The sequence below is a fragment of the Pinus tabuliformis genome, chromosome 9 (assembly GCF_031772625.1).
Source record: "Pinus tabuliformis cultivar Carrire ecotype Pingquan chromosome 9, CPIR1, whole genome shotgun sequence".
NCBI classification, from domain to species: Eukaryota; Viridiplantae; Streptophyta; class Pinopsida; order Pinales; family Pinaceae; genus Pinus; species Pinus tabuliformis.
Window position 1 is genome coordinate 2,017,163,359 of NC_142307.1, and position 22,584 is coordinate 2,017,185,942.

Consider the following 22,584-nt stretch of genomic DNA (forward strand, 5'->3'; position numbering starts at 1 on the left):
CGAGTTACAGTTCCAAAGTTGTATAAAGCAAACCCTGCCATCGAAAATCAAAAATTGAAATTTTTGGTCGGATTTCGTCCTTCTAGAAGGACACAAATTTAATAAAAGATGGAGCTAAAAAATGAAACGCAAAGCCAATCCAGTCTTAAATAGAGGAATCACGAATAGAAAGGGAGAAAGGAGTGGCCAAAAAGAAAGCACCTACATGGAAAAAAGCATATGCTGTGAATATTATTCTCGACAGGAGAGAAGTGCATGTGATAATGGACTCCTCGGTCGTTGGCGCGGATTGACCGACACACGAGAAACCAGTGAATATACGTTGATGCTTTCTCGCTTTTGGGTTACGCATTAACAACCTCCTCGAATATGCTTTGTTACCATGATATTCCCTGGTGGTTGTTGTAATATAAGAGTGCCTTTTTCGATCCCTCCTCTTACAAGGAAATCTCTGTGTGGTCTTCTCTCTGGTTTAACTGTCCATTTTCCTTTTTGCCTGCTTGCGAAGCTATGGGATGCATGAAGGGCAGTACTACTGTGATTGTATTTGATTTCGATCTCACCATAATAGACTGTGATAGCGATCCCTGGGTGATTGAACAGCTCGGAGCCACTCCGCTCTTCCAGGCTTTGCTCCCCACGCTTTCATGGAATACTCTTATGGTAAGTAATTACTATTTGTATTTTGATCTTCATGTAATGCGAGATTGAGTTTTTGTTGGTTCAGGGTTACTGCAACTTGTGCCCATTTTTGTTATGCGTTTGGTTAGATTCATACCAGCAGGTGCTCATTAGAATCCTCATGTAGTCAGCTTTACTAAAATGCTAGAAGCATCCTTGAGATTTTCTGCAATTAATATGTTGGTTTGTGGGTGAAGGATAAAATGATGGGGGAGCTGCATGACCAGGGAAAGACGATAAGCGACATTGAAGAGAGTTTGAAGACCATTCCTCTGTACCCAGAAACGATAAAAGCAATCAAATTTGCCTTCTCCATGGGGTGGGTGATGATATAATGGCTCTTTCTCCTCCTTTTTAGTTTATTAGATTTCACTGAAGACGTCTGCATTGATTGTAATCAAGTATTCTTTGGTTGTTGTGGTGTTGCAGGTGTGAACTTCGAATTGTGAGCGATGCTAATATGTTCTTCATAAAGACCATTCTTCAAGCACATGACCTGCTCCAATACTTCACTGAGATTAAGACAAATCCAGCATTTGTTGATGAGAAGGGGAAATTGAGGATTCAGCCTTTTCATCCCTTCACTGAAGGCCCTCCTCATGGCTGCAGCCTCTGCCCTCCTAATATGTGCAAGGTATTCATTCTTCTCAACTGTTACACCTTAGCAAACACCCATCTAAACTGGGGTGGGTCTCATATACTTATTGTTATAGAATAACACATGTTCTGATATGCATATTTGGACCTATAACTTATAATTACAGGTCTGATATGCACATATGGAGTTATGATATTTATTCTTTAGGACATCTGGGATAAGAATTTGGATAAAGGTTTAAATGTATTTCTGCTTCTGTTGTCTGTACGCAATGGAAAATGCATCCAATGAATACACCCACACACCCGCAGAGTTGATGGATCTTTCCATCTCTTTCCTGACTGTGGAATTCATCTCACTTTTCTTCTCTGAGTGCAAATAATTCGTAGAGAAATATTGCATTCTGATAGTTTTCTTGTTGCAGGGAGCAATAATAGATGAGATTATGCGAAAGTCCTTGGAAGGGGAATCAGTTGATAAAACACAATTTATTTATCTTGGGGATGGAAGTGGAGATTTCTGCCCTTCTTTGAAGTTGAGGGATGGAGATCATGTTTTGCCCAGAAAAGAGTAAGTGACACCATTAAACCAAAATCTTGCTTCCCCAGGATTCTTTCTGTGATATTAATGTTAGCCAGTTCTCATAAAACATTGATTAATCTTTTGGCAGATACCCGCTGTGGAAGCTTATTCAGAAGAACCGTGATCTTGTCAAGGCTGAAGTACATGAATGGTTTAATGCAAAAGATGTTGAAGATTTGTTTGTCAAGTTGCTCGAGCCTTAATTATTCTAATCTCTGTCAACACAACATATATGCTAACCCTCTTTCCCTGATCTGCAAGATTACATTGATGATTTGTATTAATATCTCAGATTGGTATCTGGATACATCGAAAGCATTGTCCATATGTTTTTCTAAAATTCTATCTAGAAGTTTAGCTGAAAGCTCACTTCAAAGTTCAAAGTGTGCCCTTCCAAGAGATGTACATAGATTTGTTTGAATTTGAAGTTTCAAGTGATATTTCAAATTTTTAAAATTTTAATGAAATTCTGTATTTTGACAAAATTCTATGACCAGAAATTCTATGCTTGTCACACCCGAAAAGCGATACTTCTGACATTTAAAAAAATTGTTTAAAAACAGAAATTCTTTTTCTTTTTTCCGAAGAAAAAGCGAAATATATTCATATAAGAAGATTACATAGTGCAAATGCAAGAAACATATGCAGAAACATTCATATATGGAGATTACATAAGCAAATGCATGAAAGCATATGCAGAAATGTGGACCGAGCCACAAGCAAATCTGCTAATACAGACCCCAAATAAAGCCCCGAAAGGCCAATATTGCCCCCCAGACAAGGCAATCCAACTATAAGGTGCAAAAGAGGCACCAAGAAACCAAACAGATAAGCATCTGAAGAAGGAGCAGCGAGATCTTACCGCCCAAAATGGAGGGAGAGGCACGAAATGAGGAAGAGAGCAGCAAAAGAAGCCACTCCTTCCCCGCCCCCTCAAACTCTCCACCCGATTCAGACGAGAAACAGAGGAAGAACGCTGCCACAATCAACCGCATCTGCCTGCAGAAAAGACCAACGGGGACATCCATAGGAGCGGCACGAAACAGGGCAGAGGCACCACTATTCCCTCAACACTCCAAAGGATATGCCGTGGCCAGAAACAAGACCTAACTGTCGCCGAGAAGGGGAAGACCCATCGGAGCAGAGGCGTCACCGGGGGCAGAGGCGGCAAGGGGAGCCACCTCGCCCCCGCTTAGAAAAACTAAAGACCAGAAGACTTCAGCCCGCCTGCTCGCCCTACCGCTGCTGCCCTCCTGCTCCCTTGCCGCTACTGCCTTCCGCTTCTGCCCTCCTGCTCCCCAACCGCTTCTGCCCTCCTGCTCACCCCTGCACGCCCTCCTGCGCACGCACCTCCCCCCTGCCTGCCGCTTCTGCTCGCCCCCCTTGCCTGCTCACCCCTGCTCGCCCTCCTGCGCACGCTCCTCCCCCTGCCTTCCGCTCGCCCCCCCTGCCTGCTCACCCTCCTGCGCACGCTCCTCCCCCCGGCCTTCCGTTTCTGCTCGCCCCCCCTGCCTGTTCACCCCTGCCCACCCTCCTGCGCACGCCCTCCTGCGCGCACCAGAAATTCTATACTTGTACTATCGCTTAAAATAAACTGTTGTGTAAAATTAACTATGGAATCAGCCAAGTAAACTTTGATAATCCCTTTGATCAAGTCATCACAGTATATATGTGTAACTCCTTATGGAATAGCATCCATATGGGTGTGACACTTACACCAAAAGACAATGCAAATTATATAATAAAAGTTTGATATTTTCAATTTTGTGTTTAAATTTATAAACCTATTAAATTGAAAATCTATTTAAACTATCAAATTAATAAAGTTACTTATAATTTTAATGTTTTATTTATTTTATTTTCAATTTTAATATTTTATCTATTTTATTTTAAATAATATTATTGAAAGTTGATTTTTTGTTTATTTTTTAAAATATATTTAATTTTTAATTGTGACTTATAATATTATGGATGATTTTTTGTTTCCATAATTTTTTATATAAACATTTAATTAAATCTTTATAAATTTATGACTTTTTATTAAATTTTTATGTATTGGTTAACTTATTTTAGTGGTTTTTATCTTTTTTACTTTATTCAAGCTAATTATTCACCTTTCTATGCTACCATATTCTATGTTGCTTTAATTTCCTCCTCCATCTTTTTATGCTCTCTTTGTATTCTTTTAGATTGTGTGTTCTTATTCACACCTATCAATCTTCCATTGTGATCTTTCATCTTTCCTTTGCACATGTGTCACTATCGCAAATACTAATTGCATTCACCATATATACTACTCATTGTGGTCTTGTTGATGCCAACACTTTGTTTAATTCTTATCTCTAACTTTCATGTTCTTTATTCATTCACACCTTAACAAATTCATGCCAAAATCTGCCCATTAATCGGGCATTCTTATCACTAACAATTGTCTTTGGCAACCGATGCAGCTTAAACACCTCTCAGAAAAACAACTTGGCCACCTGTGAAGCTGAGTATCGAGCTGGAATAGCGAAAAAGTGTGCAAACTTCGTTAACCTACCAACAACCACATAGATCCAATCTCTCCCCTGCATTGTTGTCAAACCTGTGATAAAATCCATTAATATGCTCTCCCGCTTCCTCTTAGGAATAGGAAGAGGTTGTAGCAATCCATCTAGGTGTGTGTGCTCTCCCTTGTTCCTATGGCATGCATCACACTCCCTAACATGCTTCAAAACATCCTCCTTAAGACCCCTCCAAGTGAAATGCTCCCTAATGGCCCTGTAAGTCTTGTAGAATCCCTGATGCCCTGCCAAAGGTGAGTCATGAGATGTGTGCAAGATCTTCTCCCTCAGCTGTGAACCTGGAACCAAATAAATCTTGTCTTTGTAGTAGATAACATCATCCATCACTCAGTACATGTCATCCCCATGAGTGCCATCCAAGATCTCACCTGCCTACCGATCCCTGGAGTACTCCACCAAAAGTTGCGCCTTCCAATCTTGTGTGATATCCATCAAAGAAAGTGTCGCGAACCTCCGTGATAATGCATCAACTACTATGTTCTGCTTTCCCTTGACATACTCAATCTCAAAATCATATGCTTGGATCTTACTGACCCATTTTTTGTTGTCTCTCTTGCAAGTTCTATTTCTCTAAGAAAAAAGAACACTATTGTGATCAATCTTAACCTTGAACCTATTCCCCACTAAGTATTATCGAAACTTAGCCAATGCATGCATGAATACTAGCATCTCTTTATCATATATGGGATACAATCTCTCATGTGGCTGAATTTTTCAGCTCTTAAAGGCTATGGGGTGACCTCCCTATGAAAACACTGCTCCAATGCGTTCTCCTGATGCATCACACTCTAAAACAAACAAAAGTGAAAAATCTTGAAGGGCCAAGACATGACAACTACTCATCACTCTCTTGAGGCACTCAAAAGCCTCCAGTATCACATCAGTCCACTCAAAAGCCCCTTTCTTCATCAAATTTGTGAGGGGTGATGCCTACCGGGAAAACCCTTCACAAACCTCCTATAGTAAGTACAAATGCCCACAAATCCCCTCAACTTTGTCACATTCTTGGGCATAGGCCAATCCAAGATGGCCCTAATATTCTCCTGATGCACCTATACTCCATCCTCCCCAATCACATGTCCAAGATATAACATCTTTGTTAATCCAAACTCACACTTGGACATTTTTGCATACAACTATTGCTCCTCTAGTATGCGTAAGACCTCCTCCAAGTGTTGGAGGTGCTCCTCCCAAGTCCTACTGTATATCAAGATGTCGTCAAAGAATACCAAAACATATCATCGTAGCTGTTTGCATAACACATGGTTCGTATAATATTGAAATGTGGCTGATGCATTGGTTAGCCCGAAGGGCATCACCAAGAACTCAAAGTATCCATAGTGGCAACATAAGGCGGTCTTGGGAATGTCCTGCTCCCTCACTCAGATATGATGGTACTGTGATCACAAATCTATCTTAGAGAAGTACTTGTCTCCTCTAAGCTCATCCATCAACTCATCAATGCGTGTTATAGGATACATGTTCTTCAATGTCTTCTTATTGAGGGGTTGGTAGTCTATGCACATGCGAAGGGTCCCATCCTTCTTCTTCACCAACACTACTGAAGAAGCGAAAGGACTCGAGTTGGGCCTGATATGTCCCAATATCAACAACTCCTATATAGCTCTCTCAATCTCATCCCGATATGCCTTGGGATGCCTATAAGGAGTAATGTTGACTGCATGCATCCCCTCCTCTAGCTCAATGGTGTGCTCAAACCGTCTATCTAGTGGCCTTCTTGGTGGAATCTCCCTAAATACTACCTGATGCCTCTCCAAGAAAGTCAGTATGTCTGGATGTGTCTACTTCTTCAGCCCCCTGTCTTTGAGATCCTCAACTCTACAACCCACTTTGTGTCACTACGCCTCAAATCAACCTCCATCATGTGCGCAAACACTATTTGGGATGGATATGAATGCATACCCCTCAACACTACTAACTTTCCATCTGGCCCTATGAACTCCATCTCCAATTTCCTCCAACCAGTGGTGACACACCCAAGAGAATACAACCATTGAACTCTCATCACCACATTGGTCTCTAGAACGTCCATCACAAAGAAATGGTCTATCACCGAATAGTTCCCCATGGTCACTATCATGCTGAGAACATACCGGGTACGCTGCATAGTCCTATCTTTTGGCACCAATATTGAAAATCCCTCGAAAGCCTCTGTCTGAATGCCTCCACACTCCACCATCTATGCATCAATAAAATTGTGGATTGCCTCACTGTCCACCAACACGGATACACATTGTCCTTGTACTATGCCTCTGATCCTCATTATCAAATACTTTGAGACTCCCCGAAGCAAAGCAATAACTCCACCAGTGGGTAAGAAATCTCCTCCACTAGGTGGGGGCTTGTTTTAGTGGCTACAACCACCCTTGAAAATTTTTCCTTAGCTTCGTTTTGGAGCCTCCCTACCAACCTTTCACAACACCTTGTCTTTCTTCATCAAGTACACAAGTTTCAGTGTTTTTTCTTGCACAAAGACAGCCTGTCGATCAAAGCTTGATGCATTCCCCTCACAGGCTGATCACCTGGACTTGGTCCAGCTGTAGGCTGAGCAGCTCCCCCAAGAAATTGTGAAATTCTGGAGGGCAACCAACCTTCCCTCTAGAAATTGCGCAATTCTGTCTGGCAGCCTGCTGGGCTCCAGAATTGCGCAATCTTGCCAGTCAGGCTTCACCCAGAAAACTGCACAATCCTCCCCAGCAGGCTTGCTCAGCCTACGAATTGCGCAATCCTGGGTTGTAGTTAGCTTCTCTGCCCAGAAATTGTGTAAATCTCCTAGGAAGCCAGCCCAACTCCCATCCATAAATGCACATTTTCTCCCAACATTTGAGTAGCCTCATGCATGAGTAGTTGGGTTGACCAGTTCCACCCAGGACCAAGGAATCTTGACTTTCATGCATGACTTTCTTTTTCTCATAATAGCAAAAGACAACATGCAAAAGCATCCCATGATTAAGGGAGCTATTTTTAGCAGCTGAAGGTTACATGAAAAGTTGATTTTAGAAACTTTCCTCCAAGTGTCACTTTTTCCTAGATTTGTGGCATGTGCATCATGAGCTCAAACTTATTTATTCGACGCATCAGAGCTCATTCTTTCACATCAATCTTGGAATTATGACATCCCACAACACAACCAGGACTTTTCAACACATCTGGCTCAACTATTCACAGGTAAGTGGTCTCAACTTGTCTTTTCAGCATTTCTGTCACTTTTTGTGTTTTCGCTCATGTGAGTATTGTTTGCTTGATTTCTTTGAATGCTTGTTTTCATTTACATGCATACTATCTTGTACTAGCACCGTTTCAATTTTCGTTGCTATCTCACTGCTGTCGTATGCATGAAACTGTTTTGCACGAACGGTCGCCGATTCTACGACTCGCTTCACCCACATGCATGTTGATCTTTTTACTGAATCATTCATTCAATGTTTACATGCACAATCAATCACTTCTACTTTCACTTAGTTTCGCCGTGCATTCACTTTCTGATGGCTGGGGTGCAGGTGATAAGGATAACCTTTCAAATCTAGCAACAATTTCCTCAATACCAGGCTCAAATTCTCTTTCTCCCTCTTTATGCGTATCAGTCATTAAACTGATAGCTTCTTTGATTCCCTCCAACCCCCACAAACCTTGTTAATTGACAATAGGGGGCTCTACTCCTATCAGAGCAGTAATTCTAAAAGAATCACCCCAAACACTATCAGCGGCTTTATGGAGGGATTTATACACCCAAAGCACTATCGGCGGCTTTATGGAGGGATTTATACAACACACTATCGGCGGCGGCTAATGCCTTTCCTTCCCCTTTTCTCTGATGCGATAATCGGCAATCGCTATCGGCGAACTCTAAAGCGCCAATGCTTGTGATGCGATCACCCCGCAGACCCGACGCCTCTTCACACTCCTTCCTATAGTGATTTCGGGTCCGGAATATCGGCGGGTTCGTTATCGCGATCTCTCCGATGCGATATGATGGGTTCTGCGGACCCGACGCCTCCTTTATGCTCTTCTTTATAATGTTTCGGCTCCGGGATGTCGGAGCTCTCACTTAGCAATTCTAAAGGCCCTCTCGGACCCGACGCCCTTTTATGCTGCTCTTTATAACAATTCGGCTCCGGATGTCGGAGCTCACCCTTAACAGTTCTAAAGGCTCCGATGCGATATTTGGTTCGGACCCGATATGGGCATGAACCAATTCTAATAAAATTTCATGTCCGGAACAATGTTCCGCTTAAGGAAAATGTCATGTATCCTCTGTGTAAACAGAGTTATCTACGGGCTTTGTAAAATGACTTAGAGAGCCTGCGTATGCTGCAATGAAAAGGAAACGGCCATAAAGGCTTCAATCAAACATCATGCGGGGAAATAAGGCAATTCAACACTTTCGATACACAGTAAAATAAGCTATCTGATACATGCATACATATTTTCAATTAACAGAAAACCATTAATTCCGATACACAGAGAGAAAAGTTTTTAAGGAATAATGCTTCCGGCCCCGCTCCTCTCTGATGCGAGTCTCGTTGCCTCTTTATTTATAATAATGGATAGGTCTTCTCAGACCTTATCTATTACAAAAGCATGCTTTACATAGAATGATTTAAAGCGTAAAGCTTTATTATAGCTTATCCATCTATGATATAATTAACATATTTTATTCTCAATTTTATCCTATCTTGAACTAATCTCAATTTTATCCTATCTTGAACTAAAAAAACATGGAAATTGCTGGCTAAAGGACCCCACTCCCTTGCCTGTAGATTTTTTTGGATTTTTGGAATATGTTTGAAGACTTTTTCCCTCTGAGTCACATGCTCCTGCATCACTTTCATATTTGCTTTCATTTGCTCGTCGGTGGGTCTAGGCAGCCTTGGCCCGGACTTTGCCTCACCCAGACAACATTGTGCAATTTGGGGAAGGAAGGCTTTGTCTTACTCTCCAGAAATGCGCATTTATGCCCAAACACTGTCCTTTAGGACTGTTTTGCGCGTTTTTGAGGGACGATGACTGCTACCCCAGAAAATTACGCAATGCAGTCCCTGAGCTTGCAGTCATTGCCAACTGGAATTGCGCATTGCGCAATCCAAGCAGTCAGCCTGGATTGCGCAAATATAGTAGCCAGTCTTGCCTCCCAGACAACCCACACTGCCTTTTGTGCAATTCTGGCAGCTAGTCACCGAACCTCCGAGAAGAAATTGCGCAATCTTTGCCTATCATTCCCCAGGTATGTGTTAAGTCATTCCTCGAATTTGCTTTGGTTTTTCGCTAACAGATTTCTTGCCATGCATGTTTCTTTGTCTCCAGATCTTTCAGGTGTTCATCTGCCTCTTAGCAATATAGGATCAATGGCCTCCAAGAGAGCAAGATCAAAGGACACTGACGGAAGTGCAACTGGAGCAGTAGTTGAGCAGGTGTCCGCATGTCTACCGATCTATGAAGATACCAAATTGTTTCTAGACAAGGACATCAAGCTGAAATGGCAAGAGGTTAATGAAGTATTTGCAGGCACTTTTGCGGAAAACCTCGAAGATCGTCAGGTGTATGTGAACATTCACAAGTTGGGCTTGTACCAGATTGCATGCAGATACCCCACGTTCCCATGCGTGGACATGATACACTAGATCGGCTCGTACGCTGATCCCGAGACGACAACTCTGAGTAGTGTCAACAGGACAAAGCCTACCACCTTCTAGGCATAGGATTATGATGAGATGTATCAGATGTTGAAGCCCATGACTATCATTGAGACTCCTTTTAGCTTACCCGACAATAGTGCCAAATCTAGAGACATTCTGAAGAACTGGGTAAAGGAGTCAGCTAGATTCAGGATGACACCCAACGAGATCTATAAGACAAAGATAATATGGAAGGCATATCAATACTTGGTCATATTTGCATCTTGACTATGTGGCCAAGAAAGCATAGAAACCTTCCCATAGAGTTGGGTGATCACGCTGGACCAACTGACCAGAGAGGGCAAACCATGCAACTGGTCTGACATGTTGGCTCATCAGTTGAAGGAACAAGTAAGGAAGGCTCGATGGTCACCCTGAGGTATGCAAGCAAAGATCTACATGTCCGCCTACATCTTAGATGCAATTTATGCCTGACAGGAGTTCTCGGGCTTGGAGTGGGCATGGTCACCGACGGAGACTGCTGTGAACACATATTGTAAGTTGTTGTCGTAATGCAGCTTCAGAGGAGTAATCTGTTATATACCTAGGGGGGATAACATGGGGTACCTCCCTTTGTACCCCATGTTATCCCCCCTAGGTATATAACATAATCACAGGGTTGTTTGATCATTTTGTCACCCCAGTCTACAAGATGATATTTGAACAAGATCCACTCGGCATGTCGAAGGAAGTAATGGAGGCACTGGTAGACATTGCTGATTGGTATGCTTCACCGTCTAGCACCTTCATATGAATGTTCAGCATGGAGAAGCCTCCGCATGTTCTACCAAAGTTTTCCTTGGACATACTCGTCATGCAGGAAGTAGCATATCACATCTCAGCATGATTGACAACTAGACTACACCGAAAGAAGAAGGCCCCTTGGCCCGCTCTTTCATTGTGGATTTGGTTATATGAGATCCGGAGTTTCAAGCAATTGGATGTCAAAGCAGAACTAATGAAGAAGTGTCCATTCAACCTCTGAAGTTACAATCCGTATGACCCACATTGTCTTGTGAAGGATCACTGCACGAGAGTATAGTTCAACTGGATCCACGAGGCATGTCATTGGGTGGAGGAGGACCCATGGAGATATTGTTACAACTCCTCTAGACTCAACAAACCGGCCGGCTTCGCTGTGGAATGGTTAGCGAAGCAGCATCTCGAAGAGCACCAGCATCAATAATAGTAACAACAAAGGCAAGCATACTAGTGCACGACAAGGGCAAGAGGAAGATTGTTGATCGCATGGAGGAGGAGCAAAGCTGCAAGTTCTAAGCAGATCCATTGGTAGAGAAAGCAGCTATGGCTATAGAGGCGAAGAGGCAACAACATGACAAGCAAATTGCGCAAAGGCAGAGGGAGAAAAGAAGAATGGAGGAAGAAGAGAAGGAGTTGCATCAGTTGAAGGAGAAACTCTGAAAGGAACAATAGCTATGCAAACAGGAGAGGGAAACACATCAAAAAAATGTACATCACGGGGCACAACATGTGAAAATGGATGAAACAGTGCCCATACTAGTAGTGGATTCATCAGAAAAGTTGGCATCAGGAAAACATGGTGAACTATCGTAGGAGTAGGACTTTTCTCGAGAGATAGAGCAAGCGCTTCAATAGTTGGATACGGATATGGAGCAATGGGAATCAGAACAGGACATCGACCTTATGACTCACCACCAAGAGGTCGACTTACCTACTTCACCGCATCCAGATGATGAGAAAGTCTCAAGTGACCAAGGAGGCATTGAGATCCTTAAAGATCAGCCAGAAGAAGAGATGCACAACATCTCATTTGGTGAGTCTCAACATAGATTTGTGCAGTCTCGTAGAGTGTCGACTTTGGATGATCATACATCTCTTGCGCAAGTTGAGGAACAAGTGATCGTGTCTGATGTGCGCAAACATCCAGCAACCTTGGCTGATGCAACTAAAGTGTATGTCGAAGCCACTAGGTCAATTGTTCATTTCCTGATAGCTGAGAATGAGCGAATGGCTAAAGAACTTTAGATGGCCAAGCAAGGAGGAGAGTTGGTGATAGCGTCCACCCGAGCTGAATTAAAGAAGGCAATATTAGATGAAGTATTTTCCCTTGACATAGCTATGCAAGCATTGTACTCCAAGTTTGGCACCGTGCATAAGGCAGTTGTCCATCTCAACAGATGGTAGTAGTGATGTGCTAGAAGAGCACATATCTTGACAAACTTGCATGTTGTTGTTGATTACATGCAAGCATGGATGATGAGATACAAGGGAGCCCCACTTCACTTGCCTGAGATGATGAAGCCTAGTGCGGTTGAGCTGAAGGCACATATCTAGAGTCAAATCCGGAATTATGAAGAGCTCTCGCAACTCATCACTAGTATATAGGCTTCCCATGCACGTGTGTTCAAGAGTATGGATGTTGTGGTGCACGCACATGTGATCCCATATATTGGGACTCTCACCCAGGCAAAGACAAAGGCACAGGTTAGACTAGAGATTGACTCGTACTTCGACGAGTTGATGCGCATTGCTACCAGCCCAAACTTGCCCATAATTGCATACATCATGCACAAGTATGTTGTTGGTCTAGCCGCATTGAAGACAATGATGCACATTCTTACAAGTGAGTTGGACAGAGGAGCTCGAGCAGTGTACCCGGATGCTATGGAGGCAAAAATCAGGTTCCAGAAACATTTCACCTTGGAGCACATGGACACCATCAAGGAATACCGATCTTGGCATCAGTATGTTACTGTTGATCATTGCAAGGATGTTGAGGAGTTGGACTTCCACGATTATCCAAGTCAGAGTGATGTCTAGCACGACTTGCTCAAGCCATTTTGTCTCACATGGGTACATGTGCATTGTAATGTAACGTCATGTCAAGTATAAGTCAAGTGTCGATAGTTGGATGTAATAGTCATAGAGTAGATAAAGAGTCATGAGGGTAGTTGAACTGTCACAAAGGGGAATGTCAAGGGTCACCCACCCTTTGCTATAAATAGTCCCTCATAACTCATTATATAGGCTTTTGGTCAGCCAAGCTTCCGATAAGACTATCTTGGAGAGAGATTGGACAATATTGTAAAGAGCCTTGGCTTCTCCATTACGTAGAGCTAGTACATCTCTTTGGAGGATCAGGTGGTTGTGGCTGTAACGTTCCGCTATCGAAACTAGTTGTTGGACATGGATGTATTGTATGATTGGAAGTTATACTTCTTAATATAACAAGAGCCAACACGTTTCATGCATATGCTGTATTGTATTTTATGCTATCTGGTTTACTCTAAATGATATATGTATTGGTTTGCTTACACATGCATTTATAGCTATTTGTGTATGTATGTATGAATCTTTCTAAAATGTGTTGTTGGTTTAACCATCACTTTGCATTGCTTGCTAGCTTGCCTTCCATGTTGTGATGTATCTTTGCTCGTATGTTCCCTTCTTAACTGCGTGCTATTACAGGTTTCCAAGGGGCACACTCATCTCAACCCCCATGTGTTAGAACCTCTCATGCACCTCCTTTGGCTTGCTGCAGCTATCACACCCTTGCTGCAGTGGTCAAGGCATTACCATACAACCTAATTCTTGGACTCCTACACCAAATGGTATGAGGTCTAATTGTGACTTCTTACTGGGGAGATCCCCTAACATGTTGGCGGGTCCAGCACCATCAACATTTATGTTGCTAGAAGGAGGGCCAGATGACAAGTTGTGTCCTCTCATCCTGTTTTGAACCTTTGCATATATATCATGGATTCTTGCACTCTTCTCCCTCCACGTTGTTTTTCGAATCATGAAGATGTCACCATCACGAGGGAGTTCTTTGATCTCTTATCCACTTACATGTATGATGGTGAAGGCGAAGTGGCTTGGCCTGAGTTCTTACATGACTTTCTTTCCATGCTTCATGAGGAAGATGGGTGTTCTGACGAACAGGCCAGCTTGCTGCTTTCATACACACTTCGCGAATCTCCACTTCGATGGTTGTGTAGCCTATTAGCTGATAGCGTGCACTCACTTGAGCACTTATGTGATCTCATTGAAGACACTTTCTATCATTTTGATCCAGACCATCTTGACCAAAAACTGTTACAACAATGGAAAGCTCTGCATGAATCGATCATGGATTTTTGGCAGCGCTTCTGTGACTTTCAGTTTCAAGCTTCGAAGAGCCAAATGAAATTTTTCTATCTTTGGGATTGGTTCGAGTATTGTGTTAAGAAATCTGCTTGTCCCAAGAAGAAGTTTGAAATCAAGCCTCGCTCAACATTCTTCAGTGATGGAGCTGCGTAATCCCAGATAGATGCGGTCACTGTCACAAGTGACTGTCCGCCATCCCCTCATCAAACAACTCCACCACTGTAGAGTGATGTTGAGGATCATGCTCACACACTTGTTTAGCTATCACATCCTCCCAACATCACCTCGCTTAATTTTTGCATAGATTTGGTTGTGAGCTCATCGAGTTGTCATATGATTTTTGTTCCACAACCTCCGTCTTCACACTCGGTTGTTCCTCCAGATGATATTGTCTTGTGTTCTTCCATTCTAGACTCTACACTTGTTGTGAACGAGGATCAAGCCACTAACGGAGTTGGTGTTGCACAACCAACATGCGCTATCATTCATGAAGAGTATGAGTGGGAGCTTGAGCATCAACACTCGGTGAAGGATGACTCCCTTCCGTCTGAGCCCCCTCCATTATTTCTTGACATCTTTGGTGAACCTTCCATCCAAGATTTCACATGTGTATCTTCATCCACGGATGCACCCATTGTTGATCACTCGCAAGACACATTGGATGTTATTCCATCATTCGACAACAGAGAGGATAATTTATTCATTGAAAATCCACTTTATCTTTCATCTGTCTTTTCTCGAAACATAGAGGATGAATTTGTTCGCTTCTCATCTACCCCTCTGTTTGATTCATCAGATCATGAGGATGTCGATAAAATCATTGATTTTTCTGATCGTGGTTGTCATGATCCATTTACTGCCATTTTGATCACGATCATGTTTCTATCACAATTGATTTTTTGAAGCCACCAGTTTATGATGATCTATTTGGCGATGAAGTTGAAACACCCAAGACTGCCGAGGCACTTCAACCCGAGCTGATGGTTATGTCAAGCCCTCACTCTCTTAGGGTTAGTCTCACTTCCAATCAGGAAATTGTTCAATCACCTGAGGCTCCTCATACCTCATCTATATGCATTGAAGATCAATCTCACACATAGATCATACTTCCTCCACTCAAACTACACGATCCTATCGCTCATGCATTGGAGGAATCTTACATTGCAAGCACACGTGCACGACACAATTTGTCTTTGTTTCTTTCATTTTCTTGCATGTCATAGTCAAGAATGTGCATATGCTTCAAAGCTGCATGCAGTGTCACACAACACCATGGTAAGTCCACGAACTGCTCTTCATACACTTGCACTCACTTATGTCCCATGGGCATCTTGGAGCATGAAGTGTGGTTGTCTTCATTGTTATATCTTTCTTGCTTGCTGGTTCGCATAACTGGGTTGCTCGCAAACCAAGCCTTCACCAACATGGGTCAACTAATGCGCTGGTGGATGCATTAGAAGTATCACTTCACGTGATCAGGCCCAAGCATCGTTAGTTTAGGAGTAGGAGTAGTGTTTGCTTTTAGTTGGTTTGCTTGCATGCTTGTTTTCTTACTTGCTTTGTTTTTCTTGTTTGTTTGTTTGCTTGCTTGTTTACTCTCTTTGCTTTCACTTTTTGCTTCTGCTCTTGCTTTGCTTTGTTGTTTGTTAGTCTACTTGTTTTGTTTGTAGGTTAGTTTTGTATGAAACCATGTATGACTCTTGAAATAAGCTGGGTAAAGTACAAGAGGCCTTGTACAACTATCACTACTTGGTTATCTGTCATCTTACCTCTTTATGAAGATCATGTTACTTTTAGTCCATGATACGTCGAAGGAAAATGTGATGTTCGAAGTGAACCTTGATGAAAACACAACACTTGCACGCTAACTAGTGTCACCTACTCTAGTCGGTTGTTTTTGGGTTAACCCTTGTCAGCTCAGTCAAGTAGATTAAGGTGAGGGGGAAAACCTTAACATGCACGTCAGAGGTATAATAAACTACTTATCTGTTGGAACAACCTCTTCTGCTCTCAATAAGTCGGGATCCCTCTTCCACCTCTGAAATGAATAAGTGCTATGCACAGTTATGAAAATGAAAAAAAGAAAAGTGAAAAAAAGTTTGAAAAAATGAAAATGAATAAGGCGAAAGAAGAGAAAGGCTTCCTATGCAGAGAGGTGATGTAAGTAACTTCGTCAGGGTACTGACCAGGCTCGCTAGTAGCGGAGCCATGCTTGTGTTCCTATGTGAATCTGTTGGGGTACTGTCTAGGCCTGCTAGCAGCGGAGAAACACCAGAGATGAAACTAAGACTTTGATGATTATACTGCTTGTGCACCAATATACCCCTCAACCCCAATCGAAAAAACTGTGTTTCCTTGGCTTGGGATGTGTGTCAATCCACCAAGAGCTTGGAAGATGCTACATCTTACAATCAAGCTAGTGTGAAACCAAGACAAACTTAGAACTGAACAATACTTCCGGGGGTGTTCTACTTGCTTTTCACAAACAAGGTCCATTTAGAGAGCTGGAGTTCTACCAGTGTGTCGCCAAGTTTTGTAGCGACTACAACCACCCTCCAAAATTTTGCCTTATCTTTGTTTTGGAGCCTCCCTACCAACCTTTCACAGCACCTTGTCTTGCTTCGTCAAGTACACAAGTTTCAGTGTTTTTCTTGCACAAATACAACATGTTGATCAAAGCTTGATGCATTCCCCTCATAGGCTGATCACTCGAACTTGGTCCAGCTGTAGGCTGAGCAACTCCCCTCAGAAATTGCGCAATCCTGGGCAGCAGTCAGTTGCTCTACCCAGAAATTGCACAAATCTCCTAGGCAGCCAGCCCAGATCCCATCTAGAAATGCGCCATTTCTCCCAGCAGTTGAGCAACCTCATGCATGAGCATTTGGGTTGACCAGTTCCACCCAGGAACAAGAAAACTTGACTTGCATGCATGGCTTTCTTTTTCCTGGAATAGCAAAAGGCAACATGTAAAATCATCCCATGATTCAGGGAGCTATTTTTAGCAGCCAAAGGTTACATGCAAAGTTCGTTTTAGAAACTTTCTTCCAAGTGTCGTTTTTTCCTAGATTTTTGGCATGCGCGTCATGAGCTCAAACTTATTTATTCGACCCATCAGATCTCATTCTTTCACATCAATCTTGGAGATCTGACATCCCACAACACATCTACGACTCTTTGACACATCCGTCTCAGCTATTCATGGGTAAGTGGTCTCAACTTGTCTTTTCAACATTTCAGTCGCTTTTTGTGTTTTTGCTTGTGTGAGTGTTGTTTGCTTGATTTCTTTGAACGCTTTCTGTCATTTACATGTATACTAGTTTGTACTAGCACTGTTTTAGTTTTCGTTGCTATCTCATGCATAAAACTGTTTTGCACGAATGTCGCCGATTTGGCGACTCGCTTCACCCACATGCATGTTGATCTTTTTACTTAATCTTTCATTCAATGTTTTCATGCATGATCAATCACTTCTGCTTTCACTTAGTGTCTCCATGCATTCACTTTCATATTTTCTTTCAGTTGCCCATCGGCGGGTCTGGGCAGCCTTGGCCTAGACTCTGCCTCACCTAGACAACATTGCACAATCTAGGGAAGGAAGGCTTTGTCTTCCTCTCTAGAAATGTGCATTTATGCCCAGACAATGTCCTCCAGGACTGTTTTGCGCATTTCTAAGGGACAGTGATTGCTGGCCCAGAAAATTGTGCAATGTAGTCCTTGAGCCTGCAGTCATTGCCAGCTGGAATTGTGCATTGCACAATCCCAACAGTCAACAGTCAGTTTGGATTGCGCATTGCGTAAATCTGGAATCCAGTCTTTCCTCCTAGACAACCCAGACTACCTTTTGCACAGTTCTGGCACCTAGTCACTGAGCCTCCCAGAAGAAATTGCACAATCTTTGCCTATCATTCCCCAGGTATGTGTTAAGTCATTCCCTGAATTTTCTTTGGTTTTCGCTGACAGATTTATTGCCATGAAAAATACTTTGTCTCTAGATATTTCAGGTGTTCATCCACCTCTTAGTAGTACATGATCAATGGCCTCCAAGAGAGCAGGATCAAAGGACACTGACGGAAGTGCAACTGGAGTAGCAGTTGAGCAAGTGTCTGCATGTCTACCGATCTATGAAGTAACCAAACTGTTTCTAGACAAGGACATCAAGCTGAAATTGAAAGAGGTCAATGAAGCATTTGCAGGCACTTTTGCGGAATACCTCGAAGACCGCTAGGTGTATGTGAACATTCACAAGTCCAGCTTGTACCGGATTGCATGCAGATGCCCCGCATTCCCATCCGCGGACATGATACACTGGATCGTCTCACACACTGATCCCGAGATGATGACCTTGAGTAGTGTCAGTGAGACGAAGCTTGCCACCTTCTGGGCACAGGATTATGATGAGATGTATCAGATGTTGAAGCTCGTGACTATCATGGAGACTCCTTTCATCTTACCCAACAATAGTGCCAATTCCAGAGACATTCTGAAGAACTGGGTAAAGGAGCCGGCTAGATTCAGGATGACACCCAACCAGATCTATAAGACAAAGATACTGCGGAAGGCGTATCAATACTTAGTCATATTTTCATATCGACTATGTAGCCAAGAGAGCACAAAAACCTTCTCACAAAGTTGGGTGATCGCGCTGGACCAATTGGCCATAGAGGGAAAACCATGCAATTGGTCTGGCATGTTGGCTCATTAGCTGAAGGAACAAGTAACGAAGGCTCGATAGTCACCCTGAGGTATGAAAGCAGAGATCTATATGTCTGCCTACATCTTAGATGCAATCTGTGCTCGACAGGAGTTCCCGGGCTTGGAGTGGGCATGGTCATCGACAGAGATTGCTGTGAACACATATTGTAAGTTGTTGTCCGAATGCAGCTTCAGAGGAGTAATCACATGATTGTCCAATCATTTTGTCATCCCAGTCTACAAGATGATATTTGAATAGGATCCACCTTGTATGTTGAAGGAAGCAATGGAGGCATTGATAGACATTGCTAATTGGTATGCATCACCGTTTGGCACATTCATACGAATGTTCAATGTGGAGAAGCCTCCGCATGTTCTACCGAAGGTTTCCTTGGACATACTCGTCATGCAGGAAGTAGTATATCACATATCGATAGGATTGACAGCTAGACTGCACCAAAAGAAGAAGGCACCTTGGTCAGCTCTTCTGTTGTGGATTGGGTTATATGAGATCTAGAGTTTCAAGCAAGAAGATGTCAAAGCAAAACTAATGAAGAAGTATCCATTCGACCTACGAAGTTACAATTCGTATGACCCACATTGTCTTGTAAAGGATCACTGCATGAGAGTACAGTTCAACTGGATCCACGGGGCATGCCATTTGGCATAAGATGACCCATGGAGATATTGTTACAACTCCTCTGGACTCAATGAACTGGTCGGCTTCGCTGTGGAATGGTTAGCGAAGCAATGTGAAGCAGCATCCCAGAGAACACCAACATTAATAGCAGTAACAAGTAACAACAGAGGCAAGCATACCAGTGCGCGACAAGGGCAAGAGGAAGCTTTTCGATCGCATGGAGGAGGAGCAAAGATGCAAGTTCCAAGCATATCCATTTGTAGAGAAAGAAGTTATGGCTATAGAGGCGAAGAGGCAACAACGTAGAGGGAGAAAAGAAGAATGGAGGAAGCAGAGAAGGAGTTGCATGAGTTGAAGGAGCAACTCTGGAAGGAACAAGAGCTGTGCAAATAGGAGAGGGAAGAGCAACAGTAACAAGTACAATAGGGGGCGCAACATGTGTAAATAGATGAAACAATGCCCGTACTAGTAGTGGATTCATTAGAATAGCTAGCATCAGGAAAAGAGGGTGAACCATCGTAGGATCAGGACTTCGATCGTGAGATAGAGCAAGCACTTAAACAATTGGATATGGATAAGGAGCAACGGGAATTGGAACTGGACATCGACCTTATGCCTCACCACTAAGAGGTCGACTTACCTGCTTCACCGCATCCAGATGATGAGTAAGTCTCAAGTGAATGAGGAGGCACTGAGATCCTCGGAGATCAGTCGGAAAAAGAGATGCACAACATCTCATTCGACAGGTCTCAACCTAGAGTTGTGTTGTCTCGTAGAGTTTCGACTCCGGATGATCATACATCTCCTGCACAAGTTGAGGAATGAGTGATCATGTATGACATGCGCAAACATCCAACAGCCTTAACTGATGCAACTAGAGCGTATTTCAAAGCCACTAGATCAAGTGTTCATTTCCTAATAGCTGAGAATGAGCGAATGGCTAAAGAACTTCAGATGAACAAGCAAGGAGGAGAGTTGGTGACAACGTCTGTCCGAGCTAAACTGAAGAAGGCAATATTAGATGAAGTATTTTACCTTGACATAGTTATGCAAGCGTTGTACTCCAAGTTTGGCTCCGTGCATAAGGCAGTTGTCCATCTCAACGGATGGAAACAATGATGTGCTAGAAGAGCACGTACCTTGACAAACTTGCATGCTAATGTTGATTACATGCAAGCATGGATGATGAGATGTAAGGGAGCCCCACTTCACTTTCCTAAGATGATGAAGGACAGTGTGGTTCAGTTGAAGGCACGTATCCGGAGTCAGATTCAGAACTATGAAGAGCTCCTGCAGCTCATCACGTGTGTTTAAGAGTATGGATGTTGTCGTGCGCACATATGTGATCCCATCTATTGGGACTCTCACCCAGGTGAAGACAAAGGCACAGGTCCGACTAGAGCTTGACTCGTACTTCGACGAGTTGATGCGCATTGCTACCAACCCAGACTTGGCCATCAGTGCAGACATCATGCATAAGTATGTTGTTGGTCCAATCGCATTGAAGACAATGATGCACATGCTTATAGACGAGTTGGATAGAGGAGCCCGAGCAGTGTACTCGGATGCTATGGAGGCAAGAGTCAGGTTCCAGAAAGATGTCACCTTGGAGCACACAGACACCATCAAGGACTACTAATCTTGGCATTAGTATGTTACAGTTGATCATCGCGAGGATGTTGAGGAGTAGGAATTCCATGGTTGTCTAAGTCAGAGTGATGTCTAGCACGACTTGCTCAAGCCATTTTGTCTCACATGGGTACATGTGCATTGTAATGTGACGTCATATTAAGTGTAAGTCAAGTGTCGATAGTTGGATGTAACAATCATAGAGTAAATGAAGAGCCATGAGGGTAGTCGAACTGTCACAAAGGGGAATGTCAAGGGTTACCCCACCATTTGCTATAAATAGTCCCTCATAACTCATTGTATATGATTTTGGTCAGCCAAGCTTCCGATAAGACTATCTTGGAGAGAGCTTGGACAGTACTATAATGAGCCTTTGCTTCTCCACTGCACATAGCTAGTACATATCTTTGGAGGAGCAAGCGTTTGTGGCTGTAACGTTCCGCTATCAGAACTAGTGGTAGGGCATGGATGTATTGTATGACTGGAACTTACACTTCTTAAAATAATAAGAGCCAACACGTTTCATGCATAAGTTGTATTGTATTCTATGTTATTTGGTTTTTTACTCTAAATGATATATGTATTGGTTTTCTTACGCATGCATGTATAACTATCTGTGTATGTAAGTATGAATCTTTTTGAAATGTGTTGTTGGTTTAACCATCACTTTGGATTGCTTGCTAACTTGCCTTCCATGTTGTGATGTATCTTTGCTCGTGTGTTCCCTTCTTAACTGCATGCTATCACAGGTTTCCAAGGTGCGCACTCATCTCAACCCCTGTGTGTTAGAACCTCTCATGCACCTTCTTTGGCTTGATGCAGCTGTCACACCCTTGCTACCAACAGAGTTATCTTACTTTACTCTGTGCGAAATCGTGGTCAAGGCATTACCATATGACCCACTGCTGGGACTCCTAAACCAAATGATCTGAGGTCTCCCCTAACATGTTGACAGGTCTAGCACCGTTAATAGGGTGGTGGGCCACCTCCTCCCGAGCTTTGAGGTCCACCCTCACCCGCATCTACCTCCTAATTTTCATACTCCTCCTCTGTCTCACTATGTGAAAATACCTCTATGTAGTGGGCATTTCCCTTGGTACAATGATTCCCTGGTGCCCAAGGCCCCTGACATGTAAAGCATATTTCCTCCACTAGAGGTCCCTCCTAGTCTCATTATCCAATTGTCCCTTCCATGTACACTCCTTCTAAGAATTTATGGTGTCTTTTTCCTTTTGAGGGAAAGAGGGTTTAGTAGATGTTGGAACCCTCATCTTTGGAACAACATCTAGCATGTCCTTCCCTTAGCTAATGACATCCTGCAATGATACTGGTCTATAAGCTTGCACCCAACCTTGCAGAGGCTTGACCAAA

General features: G+C 43.0%; 1 protein-coding gene across 1 annotated transcript; it reads left to right on the forward strand.

Moving 5' to 3' along the window:
• The first annotated feature begins 378 nt into the window (after positions 1 to 378).
• LOC149157171 (inorganic pyrophosphatase 1-like) lies at positions 379 to 2,329 on the forward strand. Its single transcript, XM_089445585.1, has 5 exons — positions 379 to 663; positions 879 to 1,000; positions 1,111 to 1,315; positions 1,704 to 1,849; positions 1,950 to 2,329. Exons 1-5 carry the CDS (start codon positions 511 to 513, stop codon positions 2,062 to 2,064), a joined length of 741 nt encoding a protein of 246 aa, XP_089301711.1. The 5' UTR covers positions 379 to 510; the 3' UTR covers positions 2,065 to 2,329.
• The last annotated feature ends 20,255 nt before the right edge of the window (positions 2,330 to 22,584 follow it).